The sequence below is a fragment of the Aspergillus niger genome, assembly GCF_000002855.4.
Source record: "Aspergillus niger supercontig An14".
NCBI classification, from domain to species: Eukaryota; Fungi; Ascomycota; class Eurotiomycetes; order Eurotiales; family Aspergillaceae; genus Aspergillus; species Aspergillus niger.
The window spans coordinates 822114-842496 of record NT_166529.1 but is presented as its reverse complement, the minus strand read 5'-3'; the positions used below and the strand labels follow the sequence as shown (position 1 = coordinate 842496).

General features: G+C 50.9%; 8 protein-coding genes across 8 annotated transcripts; 3 read left to right on the top strand and 5 right to left on the bottom strand.

Annotated features, from left to right (window-relative positions):
* Positions 1-692: 692 nt before the first annotated feature.
* Positions 693-2828, bottom strand: An14g03360 (uncharacterized protein; the record flags this gene model as incomplete). Its single annotated transcript, XM_001400924.3, has 1 exon — positions 693-2828. One exon carries the CDS (start codon positions 2826-2828, stop codon positions 693-695), a length of 2136 nt encoding a protein of 711 aa, XP_001400961.1.
* A 334-nt stretch (positions 2829-3162) lies between these two features.
* On the bottom strand, positions 3163-3978 carry An14g03350 (uncharacterized protein; the record flags this gene model as incomplete). The annotated part of the gene is made up of 3 exons (XM_059744172.1): positions 3163-3221; positions 3401-3676; positions 3921-3978. The coding sequence occupies 3 exons, from the start codon at positions 3976-3978 to the stop codon at positions 3163-3165; spliced, it is 393 nt and encodes a 130-aa protein (XP_059604650.1).
* A 453-nt stretch (positions 3979-4431) lies between these two features.
* Positions 4432-6633, top strand: An14g03340 (uncharacterized protein; the record flags this gene model as incomplete). Its single annotated transcript, XM_001400922.1, has 7 exons — positions 4432-4540; positions 4632-4873; positions 4931-5041; positions 5098-5242; positions 5294-5448; positions 5531-5688; positions 5745-6633. 7 exons carry the CDS (start codon positions 4432-4434, stop codon positions 6631-6633), a joined length of 1809 nt encoding a protein of 602 aa, XP_001400959.1.
* Positions 6634-7150: 517 nt separating this feature from the next.
* Positions 7151-8530, top strand: An14g03330 (uncharacterized protein; the record flags this gene model as incomplete). The annotated part of the gene is made up of 2 exons (XM_001400921.1): positions 7151-7367; positions 7440-8530. 2 exons carry the CDS (start codon positions 7151-7153, stop codon positions 8528-8530), a joined length of 1308 nt encoding a protein of 435 aa, XP_001400958.1.
* An 804-nt stretch (positions 8531-9334) lies between these two features.
* Positions 9335-11221, bottom strand: An14g03320 (uncharacterized protein; the record flags this gene model as incomplete). The annotated part of the gene is made up of 8 exons (XM_059744171.1): positions 9335-9377; positions 9617-9844; positions 9904-10061; positions 10151-10366; positions 10499-10579; positions 10630-10822; positions 10917-11030; positions 11142-11221. 8 exons carry the CDS (start codon positions 11219-11221, stop codon positions 9335-9337), a joined length of 1113 nt encoding a protein of 370 aa, XP_059604649.1.
* An 85-nt stretch (positions 11222-11306) lies between these two features.
* Positions 11307-12501, top strand: An14g03310 (uncharacterized protein; the record flags this gene model as incomplete). Its single annotated transcript, XM_001400919.1, has 3 exons — positions 11307-11690; positions 11749-12146; positions 12219-12501. 3 exons carry the CDS (start codon positions 11307-11309, stop codon positions 12499-12501), a joined length of 1065 nt encoding a protein of 354 aa, XP_001400956.1.
* An 805-nt stretch (positions 12502-13306) lies between these two features.
* An14g03300 (uncharacterized protein) lies at positions 13307-14687 on the bottom strand (the record flags this gene model as incomplete). Its single annotated transcript, XM_059744170.1, has 3 exons — positions 13307-14091; positions 14155-14525; positions 14578-14687. The coding sequence occupies 3 exons, from the start codon at positions 14685-14687 to the stop codon at positions 13307-13309; spliced, it is 1266 nt and encodes a 421-aa protein (XP_059604648.1).
* A 146-nt stretch (positions 14688-14833) lies between these two features.
* An14g03290 (uncharacterized protein) lies at positions 14834-19618 on the bottom strand (the record flags this gene model as incomplete). The annotated part of the gene is made up of 3 exons (XM_001400917.3): positions 14834-16660; positions 16709-19222; positions 19283-19618. The coding sequence occupies 3 exons, from the start codon at positions 19616-19618 to the stop codon at positions 14834-14836; spliced, it is 4677 nt and encodes a 1558-aa protein (XP_001400954.3).
* Positions 19619-20383: the final 765 nt, after the last annotated feature.

Genomic DNA, 20383 nt, shown 5'->3' with positions numbered 1-20383 from the left:
TGCATTCCCGAACCCGCCGAACCCCGCGTCCATCCCTTCTTCCAACTATTCTTACTAACTCCCTCCCCGCACGTGCACACCCCCGTCTGGTTTTCTCGGACCTCGGAGTTACTGAGACGGACCAGGATTATTCCACAGATCGTGGGGATCAAAACTAGTGACTACTTACTCGACTACTCAGGTTTTATTGTGCTAATTACTTCAAAAAGATTTGTCTTCTTCCCCCTTTTCTGCATTTTCGTCTCTTGAAACACATATCTCCATACTGCCTGTTAACTAACCTTTTAGGTGGTTTTTATTGAGAGAGAGCTGGAAGGGGGTGTTTACTAATGAAACATTCTCCTAAAGAAGGGATAGAACGGAAATGGGTGAAAGATGAAAATATTTCATTTCATTATAATGGCATCGCCTAGGTCCGAGCGAGAAACAAAGGCCAAAGCAGGGGGATCTGAATCATATCAAGAAGAAGCGGTGAAAGGAAAACAGACATGATGACAAGAAAGACAAGAACAGAACATGCTTTCGCAAAACGCCGAATGAAGGCCTACGCCATGCTACGGATCCCGCTCAATGAAGAAACCAACAGAATGAACTAACATGACATGAAAAGAGGTTTTAGTTTTTGATGATAATTGATGGAATCATAGGTTGAGAGGTTGCTCTCGTCCATCCTCGGCTGAAAGCCAAGACGACTATTTCGTCTTTTTCACCTCCTCTACCGCAATGTCCCCGCTCTGAGCGCTGACAGAACCGTCAAGCGAAACCACGTCTTCGTCGGGGTCGATTTCGTTCCGGGCACGTTGACGACCGCGCTCTTGCATCGAGACATGAATCCGACGATTGACTTCTCCGAGATCGTCCTTGGATTTGATGGAGAGGGGCTTAAGAAGCGTGTCGTACAAGTGGAAACCGGCGCTTCGGGATCGGCTCCGGCTGGTTCGGTCTTTGCTGCGGTTGCGACTTTCTGGCTCGCTGGGGGGCATGCTCTTAAGACGGGATTGGTAGGTGTCGTCCTCGGGGTGTTCGTGCGGGATAAGCTTCTCCGATTCGAAGTCAGGGAAGATTTCAGGGGCGAAGGTGTCAATTACGTCGACTACTCGTGCAGAAAGGGCCTGGCGTTCAGCGCGGAGTTTGGCGAGCGAGTTGGCAGATCTTGGGTCGAGGGCCCGCAGAAGAGGAGGTAGGGATTTGAGAACGTCGATACCGATCTCGCCGATACGGAGACCCGCAAATGAGACCGAAATCATGAGACCGAAGAAGAAGATCGAGAAAAGCGCAAGAGGAATAGAGTCGGAGATGTAAGTCCTGGCGTTCAGCCACCACGGGACTACAGATGCGTAGTGTCCGTCATGGCGGCAGTAATGGAGCCAGATGGTCACAATTACGGTATACCAGGTATAGAGGGCTGGTGCCAATCCCATGGCTACCAGGATCTTCCAGGTTCCAACGACGTCGCGACCTTCAAGCTTGACAACGGAACCGGCAAGAGCCTTTCGCTGCTTCTTGACCGATACAACCTTGGCGGTCACAAAGACTGGCCAAAAAAGCGCCACCGATGGCAAGGTTCCGATCGCAAGCGTGAGCAGCTCTCCCACACGGTATAACAAGGTACCAAAAACGAGCCACCACGGCCGATGGGTCACGTCACCCCATTCAACCTGATGATCCCGAATTCCGAGGGCTCGAAGACGGCGATTATAGTCGGAGATGGCCTTCTTCAACTGGAGCACTTTAGGTTCATCTTTAAATTGGGTGTAGCCTTTGAGAAGTCGTCGATTCAGTTCTATCACAACGGGCAGAGGGAGCTTCATTCGCAATGGCTTATACAGTCGTCGGGTGGCTTGGATGACCATTAGCGTCTCGTGGTCGGGCGCTTGCTGGGTTACTGCAGTGAGTGCTTCCGTGATTGTTTCCAACAGAGATCCCACGGCGTTCCGCTTCGAGTTTCCACCAGCCTTGAAGGCCTCAATCTGATCCGGGTGCACTTGCACAGGGTTACCGAATTCAACGACGGCACGAGAACGGAATTTGTTCGGATGGAAGTAATTCATGCCGCATGGGATAATGGAGAGACCACAGTTGGGGTCCTGCGCGAGGGTTCCGAGGGCGATAATGGCAACACCGGCCTTCAAGGGCAACAAGCTGGGACGATCATGACTTCCGCCCTCCGGGAAGATACCGATACAACCACCTGCGACCAGTTCAGAATACACGGAGGCGAACATCTTGCTCTGATCAATGTGAGGAGCAGCCTTGAACGGGGTACCCTTGCGCAATGGCTCGTAGAGGGGATGGTCCTTCTCGAATTTCTTGAATGGTTTCCGCAGACGAATTTCCTCGGGGCTCAAGATCTCCTCAATAGCCTGTTGTTCCGGACTCGTTTTGCCCACACGCGGGAGAATGATGGCGCCGCCCACCATGAATTGATCGGAAGTGAAATCGGTTCCCCTGCCACGGACTAGGGTCGGATCATTGTCAGGATCGGGGAGGTAGATTTCACCCTTGGCGGGTTTGACATGGTCCATCGATCGCACGACGGGAAGAGCGCCCATGCACCCGGCCATGGTGCCGATGTACGGCTCGCGCATGGACTTCTCGGCGATCAAAAACGAGGTTCTGCGACCGGCATAGTGTTTCAAGATGCGCATCAACAGAATGGAATCTACAAACTGATTTGCATGAGGGGCGGCGACAATGATGACAGGGCCGCGTTTGGGAATCCGCCATGCGCCGCGCGAGTAGACCTCGCGGAAGAAGATGTCCAGACAGAGGGTGAAAATCCACACTCCGAGGTCGTACAACCACGGGATCATAAATCTGCGCGCCATGACTGCGTCTGTAATTTCACACTAATGCTAGGTAGTGGTGCACAACAGGAAAAAGGGCGAGGATAGTAGTAGAAGTCGAAAGGGGAAGGATGATATGAGATGATATGTGTTGTTCTCAACTCATGACCGCGGGGGATTTAATTGCCCAGTGACGTGAGGCAACAGGCGGAGTTTCTTAAGGCGGACAGCAAAAACAACGGTAGCAGAAGCAAAGCGCGTAAAGGGAACAAAAAAAGCCGGGGAAAAGGCAGAGCAATAAGAACCGTCCTTTTTTTTTTCGCAGGGGTTCTCCGCCTGAGGGGGGGGTTGGTTCCCTTGATCCGTGGCTCAGGTGCTACCGCAGCTTGCCAGATAAAATGTCGCAGCAATTATCCAGCTTCACCGGCAAAGAAGCTTCGCGAAGAAGCAGAAAATGTTTCAGTAGGAAAAGTAGTGAGCAAAGAATGATGATGTTCGGTGTCCACCCAGACTAGACTAGGCCCTCCTCGGAGAAACCCAAACGGGTCTGAGCTAATCGCTTCAGGAGAGTTACTCCGCCGCAGTATCGCTTGGGTAATGAGGTGTACGGCCACCTGTTGGGATCTCAACAGCGCCCAGAACAGTTGGGAATGAGATAGTCAGGGAATACAGCTGTCTTGATAGGCACTGATTGACCAGGATGTGCAAGATTCTAGAGCTTTGCCATAAAGGAGTACCAATCAAAGCATCGGGCTTGCTGGTCGATGAATCATGGGATGCGCGCGGGGTTCTCGGATGCGCGTGGCGGTCACGTGGTATATCGCCGTTGCGGGTAACCGGACTTGGTCTAGCGTGTCGTTGGCCCATGTTTTTACGGTATGGTAATTCTACTGCGGTAGGTTACCCCGGGGAGTTGGCAGTCTGGATGTATCAGGTCGAGATGAGTCGAGCTCATCATTTCAGGTGTAGGTCCTTCGGCATGGAATAAATTCGATTCTCACAGTCACTGTTCCCTGGTAGCAGAAGAAAAAGCTTGTGGGAGAATGGGGCAAGTAATGTCCCTTGTTAACCATCTCAAATGCAATGGACGGCTTCAGTCCCAACTCTCATGGCATGGGCTAGCGGAACGCCCACCGCACCGAGCTTCAGATCCGATCGGAACCCGGGGGACGCCTGGAGGGTCGGTTGCCATGACCGAAGATGTCGAGTCCAATTGCCAATAGTCAGACTGATCCTTCCATCAAGTGGTAGAGAAGCGGGAGGTGGGGAATCTCAGGTGGGGAAGAAATGGGGTGTCCCTTGGCGGATTCGAATGGTATTCAAGACGATAGGATCATCACCAACAATATGAAGGCAGAGTTGAAGTTCAAAGATTTCAATAAAGTGTAGGTTAAGAGCATTAGGCATGGAAGAGTACATGACATATCCCCGCATAGAAGGCCGAATTCTCCGCAATTTTCCCACTCTGATTGGAGTGGGGGATGCAAGGCGCGCGAGTCAGCCGCAAGGACAGCAAACAAGTGAATCTAACGTAGTGATACTATAGCCTTTCCCACTTGCTCAGTTTCGCGAAGAGCCAGTATATAAAGGCACAGTTGATTAGAATAGACGAGCTCATAGACAGACACTTAGACTGACCGATAACATGTCGCCCACCAAGGACGAGATCCCCTTCGACGACGATGTGCCCATCTTGATCGTCGGGGCCGGCCCATGTGGCCTACTCCTTGCGTATTTGCTCGCCCAACTTGGAGGTGCGGATACTCAACAATATAGGGAACTGGTCACGAGAGAAACGAGACCGATGCTGGACAGAATCACTGACAGTCTTCTACTTACCTTTAGTCCGATCTCTGCTGTGTGAACGCTACCCCACCAGACTACAGGCGCCAAAGGCACATGCACTATCGCCCAGAACACTCGAGCTATGTCGGCAATACGGCCTGGATGTGAACGAGATTCGCAGCATCGGAACCAAACGCGGAGAGGCGTTTTGGGTGAATTTTATTACTAGTTTGAGTGGCAGGCATGTCGGAAGGCTCCCGTATGAGCGCATGGATCCAGCAGTTCTGGAAAGCACGCCGACGGTATGAGAAATTTATGAAAGTCTCGAAAACTGAGGTTGATACTTATGTTAGAGATAGATGATTCACAATATTCCACAGCCAGAATTTGAGGAGCTGGTCGCTAAGCGGTTATCCAAGAACAATTTAGTGGAGATACGCAAGAACCATTCATTCGTCCGGCTTGTTGATGTAAGTTTCAGTGGATCATATTAATGACCTAAAACTTTGGCTGACGATTGATAAAGCGTGGTGATCATGTATTAGCCACTATCGAGGATCGTGCGACAAAGCAAGAGTACACTGTGAAATGCTGCCATCTCGTGGCATGCGATGGGGCAAAAAGTGCAGTCCGGAGATGTTTGGGAATAGAGAGCGAGGGCGAGGACTCTTGTAAGTGGTCAAGACAACACGATCAATGGTTTGAGGCTAAACACTTCTTAGATGAGACCATGATGACAATCCACATCAATGCCAATCTACATCCTGTGGTCAAAGAGCGAGTGGGTATGTTGCACTGGGTGATGGACCCTGAAGTATCTGGATTCATTATCGGATACGATTTGGGAGGGAACCAAGTCTTGATCTGTAATTTTGATGTGAGTTCACCAGGCTTGGAAATATCGAAGTCCTGCTTGCTTGTTTGCATGAATAAATAGTCCCCAGCTAACTTCCATGTAGGCCGAGAAGCACCCAGTTGAAACATGGGACGAAGCACTTTGTCGCAAGGTTGTCGACGCAGCTATCGGTACAAAGATCCCATACGACGTCCTGAGTTACCGACCATGGATCTTGAGCAGGAAAGTCGCACTTTCCTACCGAGCAAACCGTGTATTGCTGTTAGTAGTATTGCACCTCAGTCTCCGCCAGTACGTGCTAACATAATATTGCACAGAGCCGGAGATGCTGCCCATTCCTTCCCACCTACTGGAGGATTGGGACTGAACAGTGGTCTAGGGGATGTCCATAATCTCGCATACAAGCTCGCAGCTGTGCATCATGGATGGGGTGGTGACAGGCTTTTGGACAGCTATGAAGCTGATCGGCGACCAGTTGCCTGTGATAACGCTGAGCAGAGCGTCAAGAACGGGAAACAAATATTTGGTCTTTTGAAAGCGCTCGGGACTACCGATCCTGACGTTCGAGTTGCGAGACAAAACTTATACCGCAACATTGAAGACTCACATATGATGAAAGAGATCAACAAAGGCATTGAAGGTCAGCGTGAGCACTTTGACAACCTTGGTCTTCATGTGGGCTACGTCTACGGTAACCATAGGCGCCCAGACTGTGCGTCAACATACGAGCCCGTTTGCACTCCTGGAGCCCGCCTTCCGCACGCGTGGATCAATTTGTTGACCCCAGAGCAGATACGGCTTCCCCCAATTGATTGTTCCTATGTATCTGAGTTTCTTCCCGAGGAGCTAAAACTGAAACAATTCTCCACGCTAGATCTGTGTGCCTTTGACGCCTTCACACTCATTGTGGACATTAGATCAGCAGATCATTGGGGAAAAATCCTCGAAGAAGTGAAACGGCAACTCTCCGGCAAGTGTGATGGGCTAAAAATCGAGATGATGACCAGAGGGGCAAACTTTGACCTTCAGCCCGGGGGTGGCGACAAGTGGATGGCGCTGACGAGAGTAGCGGAGGGCCAGGCAATTCTAGTCCGTCCCGACCAACATGTCTTAGCGCGATTCGAATATCCGGGGGAATCTAGTGGGGTACTGGGGGAATTGAGGGCGCATCTGGCGTGGGATGAGGGAGCAGGTGGTTCGGGGTAGATGGATCAACGGACAGACGGAGTTATGCAGAGCCGTCGGGATATCCGGGAGGGTGGGCTGATGCACGTCTGAGGGTGAGGGAGGCTGTGGTTTTGGATAGTAGATAATATAATATCACTCTGCAGAGAAGTCTAGTATATCCGACGGATAGAGAATCGACAACCGTTTGCATTGATCGCCCATATGGAAGATAAAGTGAAGAGAGAGACCGGCAATGGCAAGGCAAAGTGTGGAGGAAAGCAGTACCGGATAAGAAAACAGCCGCTCTCCACCACCCACGGTGGGGATTTGTGTGGAGAAAGCGTGGGGAGTGACGCCACGGGGAAAAGAATCCCAAGAAGTACGGAAAGCAGATGCCGATCGCAGTCTCACTACACGTTCAGCTATAATAACTACGCGGCGCTGCCTGCTTCCTATTACCCCTCCCCCTCATTGTCTCTCTTTTCTCATTCTCCCCGTTGTCTCCTCCCTGCAACACTGGCTGACTCCCTCTCTGCCTTGTTGCAATTCGCCCATCATGTCCCACTCCGCCGCTGAACTGCAAAAGCCCACGGGCGAGTACCGCCAATACTTGCCCGACCTGAGTTTGAAGCGCTTCCAGGTGATGCGCAATCAGGATGCCCATGAATACGCCCATGATTTCAAGACACTGAAGAACCCTCCGTGGCTGCATGCGCTGTACATGCACTGGGTTGATCTGCTGCAGGAACCCTTCAAGGGTGTGACCACTGATGGTATGTTCTTTTTCCCGATGAACCCACCCCGCACCGCCATTTTGGAAGGCCAATGCTGATCAATTCTTAAAGGAAACGTTCGCCCTGGCTTGTTCACGCTCCAAGATGAAGGTGTGCCTGTTGGCGACATCGTTGATTCCGTCCAGAATGTCCTATCCCTTGCCGACGACAAGCAGCGCCAGGCGCTGTCCTACCACATTGACTCCCCCGAATGGCGGACCTGGTCCAACCCCGAATTTCTTCTAGCTCACAAGGGTCTGCGCCTCGACGAGATTGACAACAAGCTGCGCGATGCCATCATGAATGTCCTGAAGACCTCCCTGTCGCCTGAGGGCTACGACAAGGCAGTCAAGGCGATGCGCATCAACCACTTCCTCGGCGAACTCGTGGAATCTCCCAAGGTGATGAACGAGTTCTCCTACAACTTTGTCCTTTTCGGTCGTCCCTCGACCACTCGGCCATGGGGCTGGTCCTTTTATGGCCACCACCTTTGCCTCAACATTTTCCTGTACAAGAACCAGATTGTCGCCTCCCCGTGGTTCACCGGCGCCGAGCCCAATGAGATTGACGATGGCCCGTACTCGGGTACCCGTATCATGCAGGTCGAAGAAGAGCTTGGCCTCCGCCTGATGCAATCCTTGACCCCTGACCTTCAGCAAAAGGCCCGCGTATTCGCAGAGATGCACGATCCCGCCATGCCCCCGGGCCGCTGGAACCGCGATGACCAGCGCCACCTGTGCGGAGCTTACCGGGACAACCGTGTCGTCCCTAACGAGGGTATCACCGTCGACGGATTCACGGAGGAACAGAAGAAATACATGTACGGCATCTTCGAGCAATACCTGTTGTACCTCCCTGCTCGGGCCCGTCAGATGAAGCTGGACCAGATTCGCCAATATGAGTCGGAGACTTACTTCTGCTGGATTGGTGGCTATGGCGACAGCGACCCCTTCTACTACCGCCTCCAGAGCCCCGTGGTTCTGATCGAATTCGACCACCACTCCGGTGTCTTCCTCAACAACGAGGAGCCGAAGAAGTTCCACATCCACACTTTGTTGCGTACGCCGAATGCCGGAGATTACGGTCAGGCTCTGCGTGCCCAGATCCCCGCCGTGGAGGGACTTAATGGGAAGGAGATCGTGTGGGAGAAGTCCGCTCTGTGATGCCGGACACGTGTCAATATATGATGATGTTATGTGAATAGAGTGTTATATAGCGTACATACATATGGAATCCATGATATCCTCCAGGATGGCTATGAAGCTGTGGCCATCCTGACAAACCAATTCTTGAGCAGTAAAATCTAGATATTCCGCCTTAGGCGATAAGCTCGTCCGAAGAAGCAACTCGGACCAATGGATCAATTATATATCCGGCATTCATCGGCATGGCCAATAAAAGGACAATAGCCGATGTCGGATCTCGTAAAGGAGCCGGATCAGGGAAGGAATGGAACGGCTTAAGAGGTTAGTAGTCTTTCTTCTTATAGTGACGAGCTTATCCCGCACGGTCCTCACTCACCCTGTCTATCTTAGCGCGTAGGTGCTTTGTAGCTATTTAGTATTGGGAAGACGTGAAGTAACAGCCTCCGCCTGACTATGTGATGATGCGAGATGGGGGCATTTAGTGCCTGAATCGAAACAGTTGAAACATCGCCTGTGTCTTTCTGGTTCAAGGTGGTGATGTTGTTGGCCTTGAAGATAACCCATCGTATAAGGACCTGGCAGGATAAGGCATCTACTGTGAATTGCACTTCATTGGGCCTTACAAGCATGAGTAGAAGCATAATTAAAGTATTTCACGATATATATTTCATGATTTTCCTAGGCATGTATTCGACTCGTTGAATTAATGGGTATCGGTGGACTTGGATGAGGGATAATTTGGTTGTGTGTATATCATCACGGGTATAGGAGGTAATACTACTAGCTTCATTTAGTGGCTACACTACTACTTACCTGGTGGGTCTATAGCAGTTCTGGGATAGCCAATTGCTTATTTTTCTGCTGCCTGCGAGAGAAAAACAAGCTGATTGACATGATACTAATATAATAGCACTATATAATTGGCATATTTGTTGTCGCCCGTAGTACTAGTAAGTTGTATGTGAATCGTTTCTGAAGAGGTTACCTAATAGTCTCCAAGCTAGAAGTATGTGGTGCCTCATACTAAGTAGGAATACTACCAGTTTACTGCAGTGCTCTGCTTTATCACACTCAAGTCGATTAGATGGTCTATCCGGAGATAACCTCTTCCGGCACCTAGAGACGACATCAATAATATCCGGCATTAATGCAGAAGTTGCAAGGATGTCCCGTAACGTGACCAGCGCCAACTCCCGAAAGCGACATCTTGCTTTATCATGCCCGCTAAACCGTAAATCCTCCTTAAACCGGATCTTCTTCGAGAAATGCAAGCAAGCAGGCAAGCAGGCATCACTCCTCTCGGTGCCGAGTTGGACCATGTAGTGGCTGACCCTGCTGCTCTAGTGGCCTGTCACTCGTTTCCATGTCTGGCTGCCTCGTCAATTATGCACCAGTCGGGCAATCCTGGGGGTTCAGATACGCATCTGTTTTCTTGAGAGAGTGCTCCACTCACTATTCCCGTCAGTTCTGGCCTTCCAGAAACGGTAGTCATAGACAATGAGCTTCGCTTGCAACATTCACCGCTTGATGTACCCTGTACGCAATTATCCTGACATAGAATGGGACCTTCATGATGCCGCTGCGGTTCGGGATCCCCCAAACTCAATCGGCGGTGGCACACTCGGTGACGCCGATGACCTCAAAGACTCTACAAACACCAGCTGGACTACGACAGGGATGTGGTGGCTGAGAGTTGAGCGGACGCGTGTATGCTGCATCTCCTGACAGATCCACTTCGTTTACGAGAGAGCTTTCATTGTTCCTGTGGGAATCCAAGCCCCGCAGCATCCGACTGGGCAAGACAAAGGCAATTGCGCTGCAGACAGGATTGCTATGCCCAGCTGAAGTCCCACTCTTCATCGGGATGAACATAGACCATTGAAATTTATGCATCAGGCCATGCTGTCGGCAGTGATTGTCATTTTTCTAGTTTGGGCCCTTGCACGGAAACTCTTTGATAGGTGAAAAGGGTGTGGAGGGAGATACCATGATTGGGCGCGGCAGACGGTATGCTGATTTCTTCCTTGACTTCATCTGTGATGATGAAGGCTTTCGCACATTATCATCCTGTCATCCTCGTGGACCGGATTGTTTACCCGCCGCCCGGATTTGGATACCGATTCGATGACATGACACGTCGACATAAAACACCAAATGCTCTTTCGCGGATCAGTTTGCGAATATAGTAGTATTTGCCTGTCGGAAAGGGCCGCCCCATCAAGCCGTGTCGGGCATGGCGCCATCCACCCAGGACCTATGAGGGCTGCAGGTGATACTGGGAGCTGACGAGTCCTCGACGGATTGACCTCACTGGAGAAAGTAAAGATAACCGCCAGAGAGGAGCATCAGTAAGGCAGCGCCAAATGAGGAGGAGAGATCGAGTTCTCATCAGCAGCGGCTCGACCCGCTGGTCGGCTCCAACCGCCTGGCGGATCTGGCTTCTGGGCGCTTCGATCCGAAAAGTTCCCCCATCCCACTGCACTTTTTCCTCGCTAATGGCTCATGATCGCTCTCATGGCTTCGAAAGCGGCTCGGACTATAGGTCTTGAGGGACAGGAGATGGTATCGCGTTGGGGAGGCTAATACGAATATAATTTGAAGCCTCCGATGTCGCCCCCGTGGTATAAACTTGTCGTCCCTCTCTCTATGGGCTCTTGCATCATTTGCCTCCCATACTACTGTTCCATCCTTCTTTCCTTCTTGAACCATTCTTCCGTTCCCTCTAGCTATCCTTAAAACCTCCTGCTGACCCCACTTTAAACGGGTAGCGGGCTACAGAATCTTTCTAGAAAAGATGGGCGAACTCCAGCACTATCCGGCCGATACACCCAACGTGCCTTTCGCACAACGTCCGATCATCATTTTGGGTGCGGGCATTATTGGCTGTGCCGCCGCGCGACAACTTCTACAAAACGGCTTTCCAGTCATCTTGGTCGCTGAATATCTACCTGGGGATCAGGATTTCCGATATGCATCCGCCTGGGCTGGAGCCGCATGGCATCCTGCGGGCGGAATCAGTCCGGAATGGAGATATCTTCAAGCCATCAGCCATCGTCAGTTGCTGAAAATGGCACAAGAAGAACCCGAATCTGGAGTCAGCATTGTCGATGCCCTGGAGTATGTCGAACGACCTCCTGCTGAAAACTCATCGGCATGGGGTAGGACTTTGGCTGCCAAGGTAAGACAGCTTGCATGAGCAGCAATAGACACCGATCAAAAGTTGACATGAGACCTAGTGGCGTGACCTGCAACCGGGTGAATATCCATCAGAATTCAGTTGTGGATGGTCGTACGAGACTCTCGTCACCGATCCCACCCTTCACATGCCGTATCTGGCCAAGAAGATCACCGCTCTAGGCGGCCAGTTCATTCGCAAGCGGGTAGAGTCTCTTGAAGACCTCTACGGCATGTTCCCCGAGTCCAGTATCTTCATAAACGCCAGCGGAATCGGAAGTCAAACCCTCAAGGACGTCCAAGATGACTTGTGCTTCCCGGAACGGGGGCAGAACGTGTTTTACAAGACGGAAAACTGTCGCACCATGTACTTCCGGAACGGCCAAGAGTACACATACGTTATTCCTCGACCCATGTCTCATGGCGTCATCCTAGGGGGAGTAAAGCAGGCTGACAACCTGTAAGGCCTGATCACGAACACCTTAGTACTTCAACCCTGGGGAGACACCGAATACTAACCCTATTACCACAGATCCTCCGAACCAGACATGGAAATCGCCCGAGATGAAATCGCACGCGCGCACCGTCTCGCTCCCGAGATCGTTCCTGAGCATCCACCCGAAGACACCCTCAGCTACATTGTCGGTATCCGACCCTCGAGGAAGGGTGGCTTCCGCTTAGACTCCGAGCAGCAGGGGAGCCGGTACATCCTCTCGGCGTATGGATTCGGTGGAGGCGGCTATGCCTTCTCGTACGGAGTGGCAGATGCATTGTGCAAGATGGTGGAAAAGGCGGAGCGAGAGAATGTGATCTGAGCCTCATGGTTGAGGCTAATGATACTATCATGGGAAAGAATGCTGGCCATTCAGCCCCGTGAATGTGACGTTGTCGTTCACGTGTAGTAGATTAATTAATCAGTGTTGAGAAGTCTCGTTGCAGATCTATTGGCTCTAAGGTCATTGATACATTGCAATAAAGTACTCACAACCAAAGTGAAGAGTCAGCAATAAAGCAACAATCGAACCATTTATACAAAAGCCCATTCCTGCCTCAGGCAATAATGCACACATACATGTGGTACTTGTACCGAAATAACCAATACTGACAAAACACCCCTCCTTCAACGCTGACAAATCTACTCCCTTGCCAAGTAACGTTAGATCACACTATCTGCGTCCTCTGATTGGAGAATCATCCTTCAAGATCCAGGGAACCAGTAATTAAGCGTGTCAGCAGGGTGCATTAGTGTCTGCCCTGCGCTTGGTCGGTCTCCGGACGGTGGAGATCGTATCTCCGGGGGAGTTGCAATGGTTCAGAGTGCTAGTGGTGATGTAAGTACTGTTGCTGTTGTTAACTAGATTGAGTGCTTATGCATGTGCTTATTATGTGAGCGTGCATACATATGTATCTTTATTCGTTGTACTACTTCAGTTGCTGTATGGGGAAGATATAACATAAAATAGATCACTCATGCATGTGTTGATTAATCACTAAAAGTGTACCTGACTCGACAAGCTCAATCTTAAGCTTAAGATATCAAAGATGATCGTAAACCATTAGTTTTCAATCCATTCATCACATCATCACTACTGACATACATCACACTACACACTTGCATCCCTACAAATACCTTATAATCATCTTCTCCCCCCTCTTCTGCCTCCACCGATTCGTACTCTTCAACAACTCCGGACACCCTCTCAACACCCACGGCCACTTCCTCAAAAACTGCTCCGTGACCTCCCAATTCGCCGGATCCGACGGCTCTCCCCACACCAGCAGACTACACGTGTCCGACGCATTATCCCAGAACCCCATCACATCATGACAAAGTTCATCATCATCAAACCGATCGATCATCAAGCACAAATTATCCCGGAGACGCGGCAACGGGAAAAAATCCAACCACGGATGATGCGGCACCTGCATCTGGATCTTTGTCGGACGCAGACTCACAGGCAATTTCTTTTCCTCAATAGCCTCCGGAGGTAAGGTGTTGAAGAGGGAGAGGGCATCGTCGTCATCACACCAGGTGGTTTGATTGCCGAAGCCGAGGACGGTCATGTTGGTCATGAAGGCGCGGAAGACGTTCAGTTTGCTCAGCGTGAGGAGGTGATCGGCTGAGGGAGAGCCGCGGAAGTAGCTTTCGTAGGCGACCCGGGCGAAGTGCTCGAATATCCGCCGGATGTTTTCCGGTTTGGAGGCTTCTCTGGTTAGGGTTCGGCGGGTGAGGGTCTGGGAGGGGTTGGAGTCTGAGGAGGGGGAGGAGGAGGAGGATGGTGGCGATGATGAGCTGCCTTGCTCAATCTTAATGTTGGTGCCTAGTGATGGTGGTGGTGGGTGGGATGAGGATGAACGTATGGCCAGGGCATTATTGCCGCTGCGTTCGGCTTGTTTCCGTTTCCCTGGGATTATGTAGTTAGTTGAGGTTGGATCATAGATGAGTAAACGGTGTGGAATGCTCTCACGGTATGCTCGTTGGTTCAGCCGATTCTGTCGTCGCCGGCGTTCCTGGCGGTCGCAGAGACCAGCCCAGTCATCTTCAGGGTCCACTTGAGCGGTAGAAGCAGCAGCAGCAGCAGTAACAGCGGGGGTCACCACGGGGAGTGGCGGTGGTGAGGAAGACCGGGTGGCTTTCTCCGTGCTGATGTCTTGATTAGTCGGCGACCGTAGCAAGTCCGATCCCATGTGAGTGTGTCTGAATTGGATGGATTCCTGTATTGAGAAGCAAGAGATGATGATAGTGACGACGGGGAGAGATGGTCGGAGAGGGAATGCCGCTATAACGGAGTAGGAAAAGGCAAGTCGAAATCCCGTGAGAAGAGCAGGTCCGCCAGAGCTTTTTAAGTCCAGCGCTGCGACGGTTTCGAATGGGTTTCAAGAACACTAACCGGAAGGGTAGTAGTGGCTGTTCATCATACGTCGGGTATGGTTTTGTAAATACTCGGAATACGATACACTCTTGGAAGTCCTCTCCTATAAGCTCACAAAAGTAGTACATTCATTCTGTGTCGCTGATAACCTAATTAGAATGTTGCTGTGGAAGAGGTATCCTCAGCAGTCAGTAGATGATGCCCTCCCTTACTATACATATCGAGTAGTATACACAAAAGCCACCCAAACGCTAACTATGCTGAATAACAAAAGCTAAGAGCTTCGAGATCCTGTCTCTTCTCCCCTGATGACTCGCTCAAGATGTGCTCGCTCTCCGCTGTTCTCCACCAGATTTCGAAACACACCTCCCTCAATTTCGAGCAACTCCTGCGGTGTGCCGAACTCCACGGCCTTTCCGGCGTCCATCACAAGGATTCGATCAAAATCCGCCACTGTGCTAAGTCGGTGCGCAATGACAAGAAGCGAGGTAGCATTGCGTCCAAATTCTTCTCGAATGGACCGCTGGATCAAGGCCTCAGTCTCCATATCCACTGCTGAGGTAGCCTCGTCCAAAATCATGATTTTTGGTTGGGACACTATGGCTCGCGCAAGGCAAAGTAATTGCCGTTGGCCTTGGGAGAGATTGAGCCCTCCCTGGGAGACGACTGATGACAATGACGCGAAAAAGTTGCTTGTTTTGACCGGTTCCGTACTCGAGTTCGCTGATGACGGCAATGTGCCGCTGTCGCTCAGTGGCTCGCTACTCGAGTGCGACGCCAGGGTCAATGTATCCTCGAACGAGACAAGATGTACCCGTTCTAGAGCGTTGTAGAGTTCCAGATCACTATACTCGTTGAATGGATCTAGATTGGACCGCAGTGTCCCCGAAAAGAGCACCGGGTCTTGAGGAATGATCGCAAGACGGCTGCGCAGTGCTTCCAGCTTGATTTGCGAAATATCCAGCCCATCAATCAGTACGCGCCCCTGTCGAGCTTCGAGAAAGCGGAACAATGCCAGGGTTAGCGATGATTTTCCAGCTCCGGTACGTCCGACGACGCCCACACGTTGGTTATTCTCCATCGTGAAGCTAAGCCCGTCAATCACCGGAGGCAGGTCGGGGGCGTAGCCGACAGCCAGATCCTCAACTTCGACCTTTCCACGCGTGGGCCATGCCGCTGGCGGGTTATGGCCCCCTTGCTCCTCGAGCTCAATGTTGCAGTACTCCAACACCCGCTCCGTAGCATTCATGTCTGTCTCCACATTTGCATAGAAGCGTAGGCCCATCGACACGGCATAATTATATTGTAGAGCAAATGTCATGGCGAAGCCTGCCAGTGCCGGAGAGATGCTAGGAACGTACACTACCAGGGCTGCTGTCATCCCGGCCAGCACGGCTCCCGCGATACTCATCCGAAATGATAGCCAGCGGTCCAGAAGCCAGAGATACCACGCGGCCTGAGCATGACGATCGATGCGATCGTACATGTCTTTCATATAGATTTCTGCTTTATTAAAAGCTCGAATCGTGGTCAGACCGGAAAGGCTGGACCCAAATCGTTCCAGGACAGGGCTCTTAGCGGTACTTTCCAGTCGTTTGATCTCACGCATTCCCGTAAGGTAGATCTTGGAGAGTCGAAAGCAGAGTACGAGGAGGATACAGGCAAGCACCAACAGTATTGGGGATACTAACACTCCTGCTGCTAGTATACTAGTCAGCTCCAAAGCCTTGAACACGAAGTGCCCGATATCATAACCGAGCCTCCAGTCAAGGATGTACATGTCAGATGTGAATCGGTTAAGGATCCGGCCGAGGGGCACCGTATCTAGCCACCGCAGCGGTGAGCGCAATACAGCTGCTAAAAGGTCATCGAAGAGTCGCTGTGAAGACTCCAGAGAAGCGAGGGCAAGGGCCAAAGTCCTTAGAGTTCCAATAATACATGCGGCTACCGAAAAGCAGACATATATGCTGAGATAGAACATGGAATCCTTGTCGACATAATGTCTTTTTGCAACAATTGTTCGGGATTGGGAGGCATCATATGAATGGGTCGGTTGTGACGAGGATGTGGATGAGTCTGTCCAGACGCTTATCCACCAAGACTAAGACTGGTCAATAGTGATCCGTGACTGGGAAGACTGGGCACTTACTCTTCCGACTAAAAGCACCATAAATGCGACATAAGCCAGAAACGTCATCATCCACCAGCGTAGGCATTTCCCCTTGGTGATATATGTCGTATACACTTGCATGGACACGGCTCCTTTCTCGCGCTTTTCGTCTTCGGTGAACTTCCTTGGGGGCTCAGCGACACTTGTTGCTACTGAGAAGCCTGACTCAGTAGAGACGCGCTTCATCGGAGTCATCGGTGACACAGGCTCTTCGTCTACTACATCAAACTTGCGACCATTTGATGACTTGGCAGATTCGCCCAACAAGTCTATTAAGTTCTGAGTGGCTGCCAATTCATCTACTGTCCCAGCATGAATCGTGAGCCCGTCCGACAGGATAACACAGTAGTCGGTCCGAGACAGACACAACCCAAGGTGATGTGTGACAAGGATCCTGGTCCTGCCTTGTCCTAACTTGCCGATAAGAGCATGCTCATACACGTGGCGCCCAGTCTCAGCGTCAAGTGCACTGAATATATCATCCATAACCAAGATTCCGGCACGGGAATAGAGAGCACGCGCAAATGAAATGCGCCAGCGCTGACCACCGCTCAAATTAATTCCATTTGCACCAATGTCGGTCCGATCGGAATCTGGAAACATTGCAATATCTTTCTTCAAGCCTGCGGCGTATATGACTTTGCGGTATCGATAGCGATCGTACGGAAGGCCGAAAAGGATATTGTCCTTTATGGTGGCGTTCTCCAACCAGGGGTTCTGAGCGACATATGCGATAGCCGAGTCAATGATCCAATTGTGGCGAGTGGCTCGCTGATCATATGTCTTGTTTATGGAAGGAGCATGAGGTACTGCCACGGTCCCAGACAAGACATCACATTCCCCAAGGATTGAGGCTAACAGGAGGCTCTTCCCCGAGCCAGTTTTCCCAGATATTACACTAAGGCCCTTGGGAGGGAATTGCAAGGTGAGGTCTCGGAGCAGAAAGCGCTGGTCAAACTCTACCCCTTCTTCCCCAGGCCATGCGATCGTTGCATTGTGGAAGGAAATCTTGTCGACAGCGGACGTATGGAGAGACTTTTCAGACGAGTCCAGATATCGTTCAATGCGATCCGCGCTAATTTTAGCCTCCATTCCCTTCGAGAGTAAATCAGGCAAGCTTGCCATGGCCGATTCTAAGGAGCCGAATATGGAAAGGGTCGTAAACGCAACGGAGGCAGATAGCTCCCCCCGAGTCAGAGTATATACTGTCAATGAGACGGCAGACAGCATCAGAGGTCCCATAATCCACACAGACACCATGCCAATAGTATACAGGGAGGTTTGCCAGAGGAGCCCTAATTCGGCGCGGCGCTTCTCCTTAATGCGGTCCTGCCATTGCTGCTCCAATGCTGCAAACTTGATTTGGCGGATTCCATGAAGAACCTCTCCCACGGCTCCCATTCGTTTGTCGCTTGCCTTCATGTATTCTTCTTGTGCCGTGGAGTAGTTCTTCGTCAAATAGGCGTTCATAGGAGCCACCAGAAGAGCAGTTGCGACACCGGCCAATAGGCTCGGCCATCCTATAAGATGGACTAGGAAGACACCTCCTATAAGCAGTCGAATGACAGATGAGGGAATCAAGTAGCTGAACATGACAAAATCTGCAATGCGTTTCGAGTCCACCGAGGCAAGATTGATAGGACTTTGGCTGACGACATCCTGCTGCATTTTGTCTGCATCGTGGTCATCCCCCTCCTTTTCCTCTAGCGATACAAGCTGCTTGATATCCTTACACCTCATTGACTTGGCAAACACGAGCGCTGAAAGGCCTTCATAAATGGGGATCCAAAGCTTTGCATATATAATCCACCAAAGCCACGATTCGATGCTGGACGAGAGAATAAGAACTGTTCCCAGCCCGAACACCCAGGCCCATGCCTCATTAGCATCCTTTGGATTCAGGTCAGGGTTGGAATAGCGATTCTCGAGTGATGTCAATATCCCATACATTGCTGCTTGGGGGCCGAAACTTAGCACACAGATAATCATGCTAAGCGATGACTGAAGGATGAGTGAGTTTTGGTGTGCCACCACGAGGGACCTCCAGAGTGCTCGCGAACCACGCATACGATCTAGGTGTGTATGAAGAGTTTCCGAACGTGTATTAAACGGCATCTTGGGGAGATCGTCGATCTCCAAACCTTCATTGGCGACCGCATGGTTCAATAGATTGTCGACCCAGCTGAAGGTGAACCGTTCCATAGCACTCACGGTACGCTCTCGGTCGACAATCTGGCCATCATGGTACACGTCCGGGCGTCGGGGAAGTAGAAGACAGAGGGTAGCCCTGAAGCAGGATATCCCGAATTGGCTTATTGTCAATCCCACCGACACGGTATCTAGGCGATACCCAGTGTTCCAGACCAAACCAATCTCCAAGCAGGGGATAATGGCGGCGAGTAAGCTAGCCCCGAATCCATATACTCCTAGCATGTACCGCTTGGTGGGTGCTGGCTCAATGAAGAAACCAGTCGCTTGTACGCATAGGATACCCTATAATTGAACCGTCCGTTAGAAACTAAGCCGGAACAAATATGCAGCTGTCGGACTTACCCAGCTACCCATTTGTAGACCAAAGGGAACAATCATGAGATGTTGGCCCTTTGTTATGGATATGACAACCTGTGTCAATGATATCCCAAGCCCAGTGATTGATAGAATGATTATGCCGAGTCTCTGCCAAAGATCTGAAAAACCTTTCAATGCCTCATCGCTAGCCTCCCCATCCTTATCCTCATAGCCAGGTCTGTCGAAAGCATGTGCTCCAGGCAAATGGATCGGGGGTGTCTCTTTGACATGCAGGAATCGTCGGATTATGCCGAGTAGTGCAGGGACAGTACAGCCTGAAATGAGTAGAATGCCTAAAGCGCCTGTAGCAATAGACGCCATGTCCTGGTTTGATGCCATCCTACATGGAGGCTGAACCGCATCCGCTGCTGTAGACTGGAGAACTGATAGTGTCGAAATAAGTTGAAGATGCTAAAAGCCTAACTCGGCATTAGTTCTGAGAGATGTTTTGCTCCCACGCGTAACTGTAGAGCCTGCATTCCACCTGCATTCTTATTGCGTGCCTTGCATCAAGGGGGAGCGGCCACGATCGCGTATCAACACCACGGGTGAGAAAGATACAGAAGGGCAGCTCCTACTTATAATACGCCTAATGACTGTATTCTTCACAGGTTAGTGTGGCATTACTGCGACAAGATACGGATATAATTGGAATATTCAGTAGTATCCAGGAGTACAGTGTAACAGTCGACCAATCCATCTGACCACAGTGAGGATGACTCGGTCATTCTCTGACCGATATCGCATGATTGCTAGAAGCTTTGGTGTGACCCTGGCGGGGATGAGAAGCCTGATCGCAAAGACGGCAATAATTTGATAATAGCCGGTGTGTTGAGGATGAAGCATACTAATAAGCTTTGTATAGATGGTCCACCCAATTCGGTAAGGTGCACGAAGTATTTGGCCGAGTGGCCGCACTGCATTAATATTCTGCCGCTACAATGAGCGGTCAGAAGGGCGGTAAAGAGAGACCCAGGATGCTCTCGCAGGGCAAACTCAATGGGCATGCAGTGCAGCTTCGGGATCGGCAAAACCTGAAAGCGACTGCGCTAGTCCTGTCTAGGGTAGCTCTCTGGAGGCCAGCAA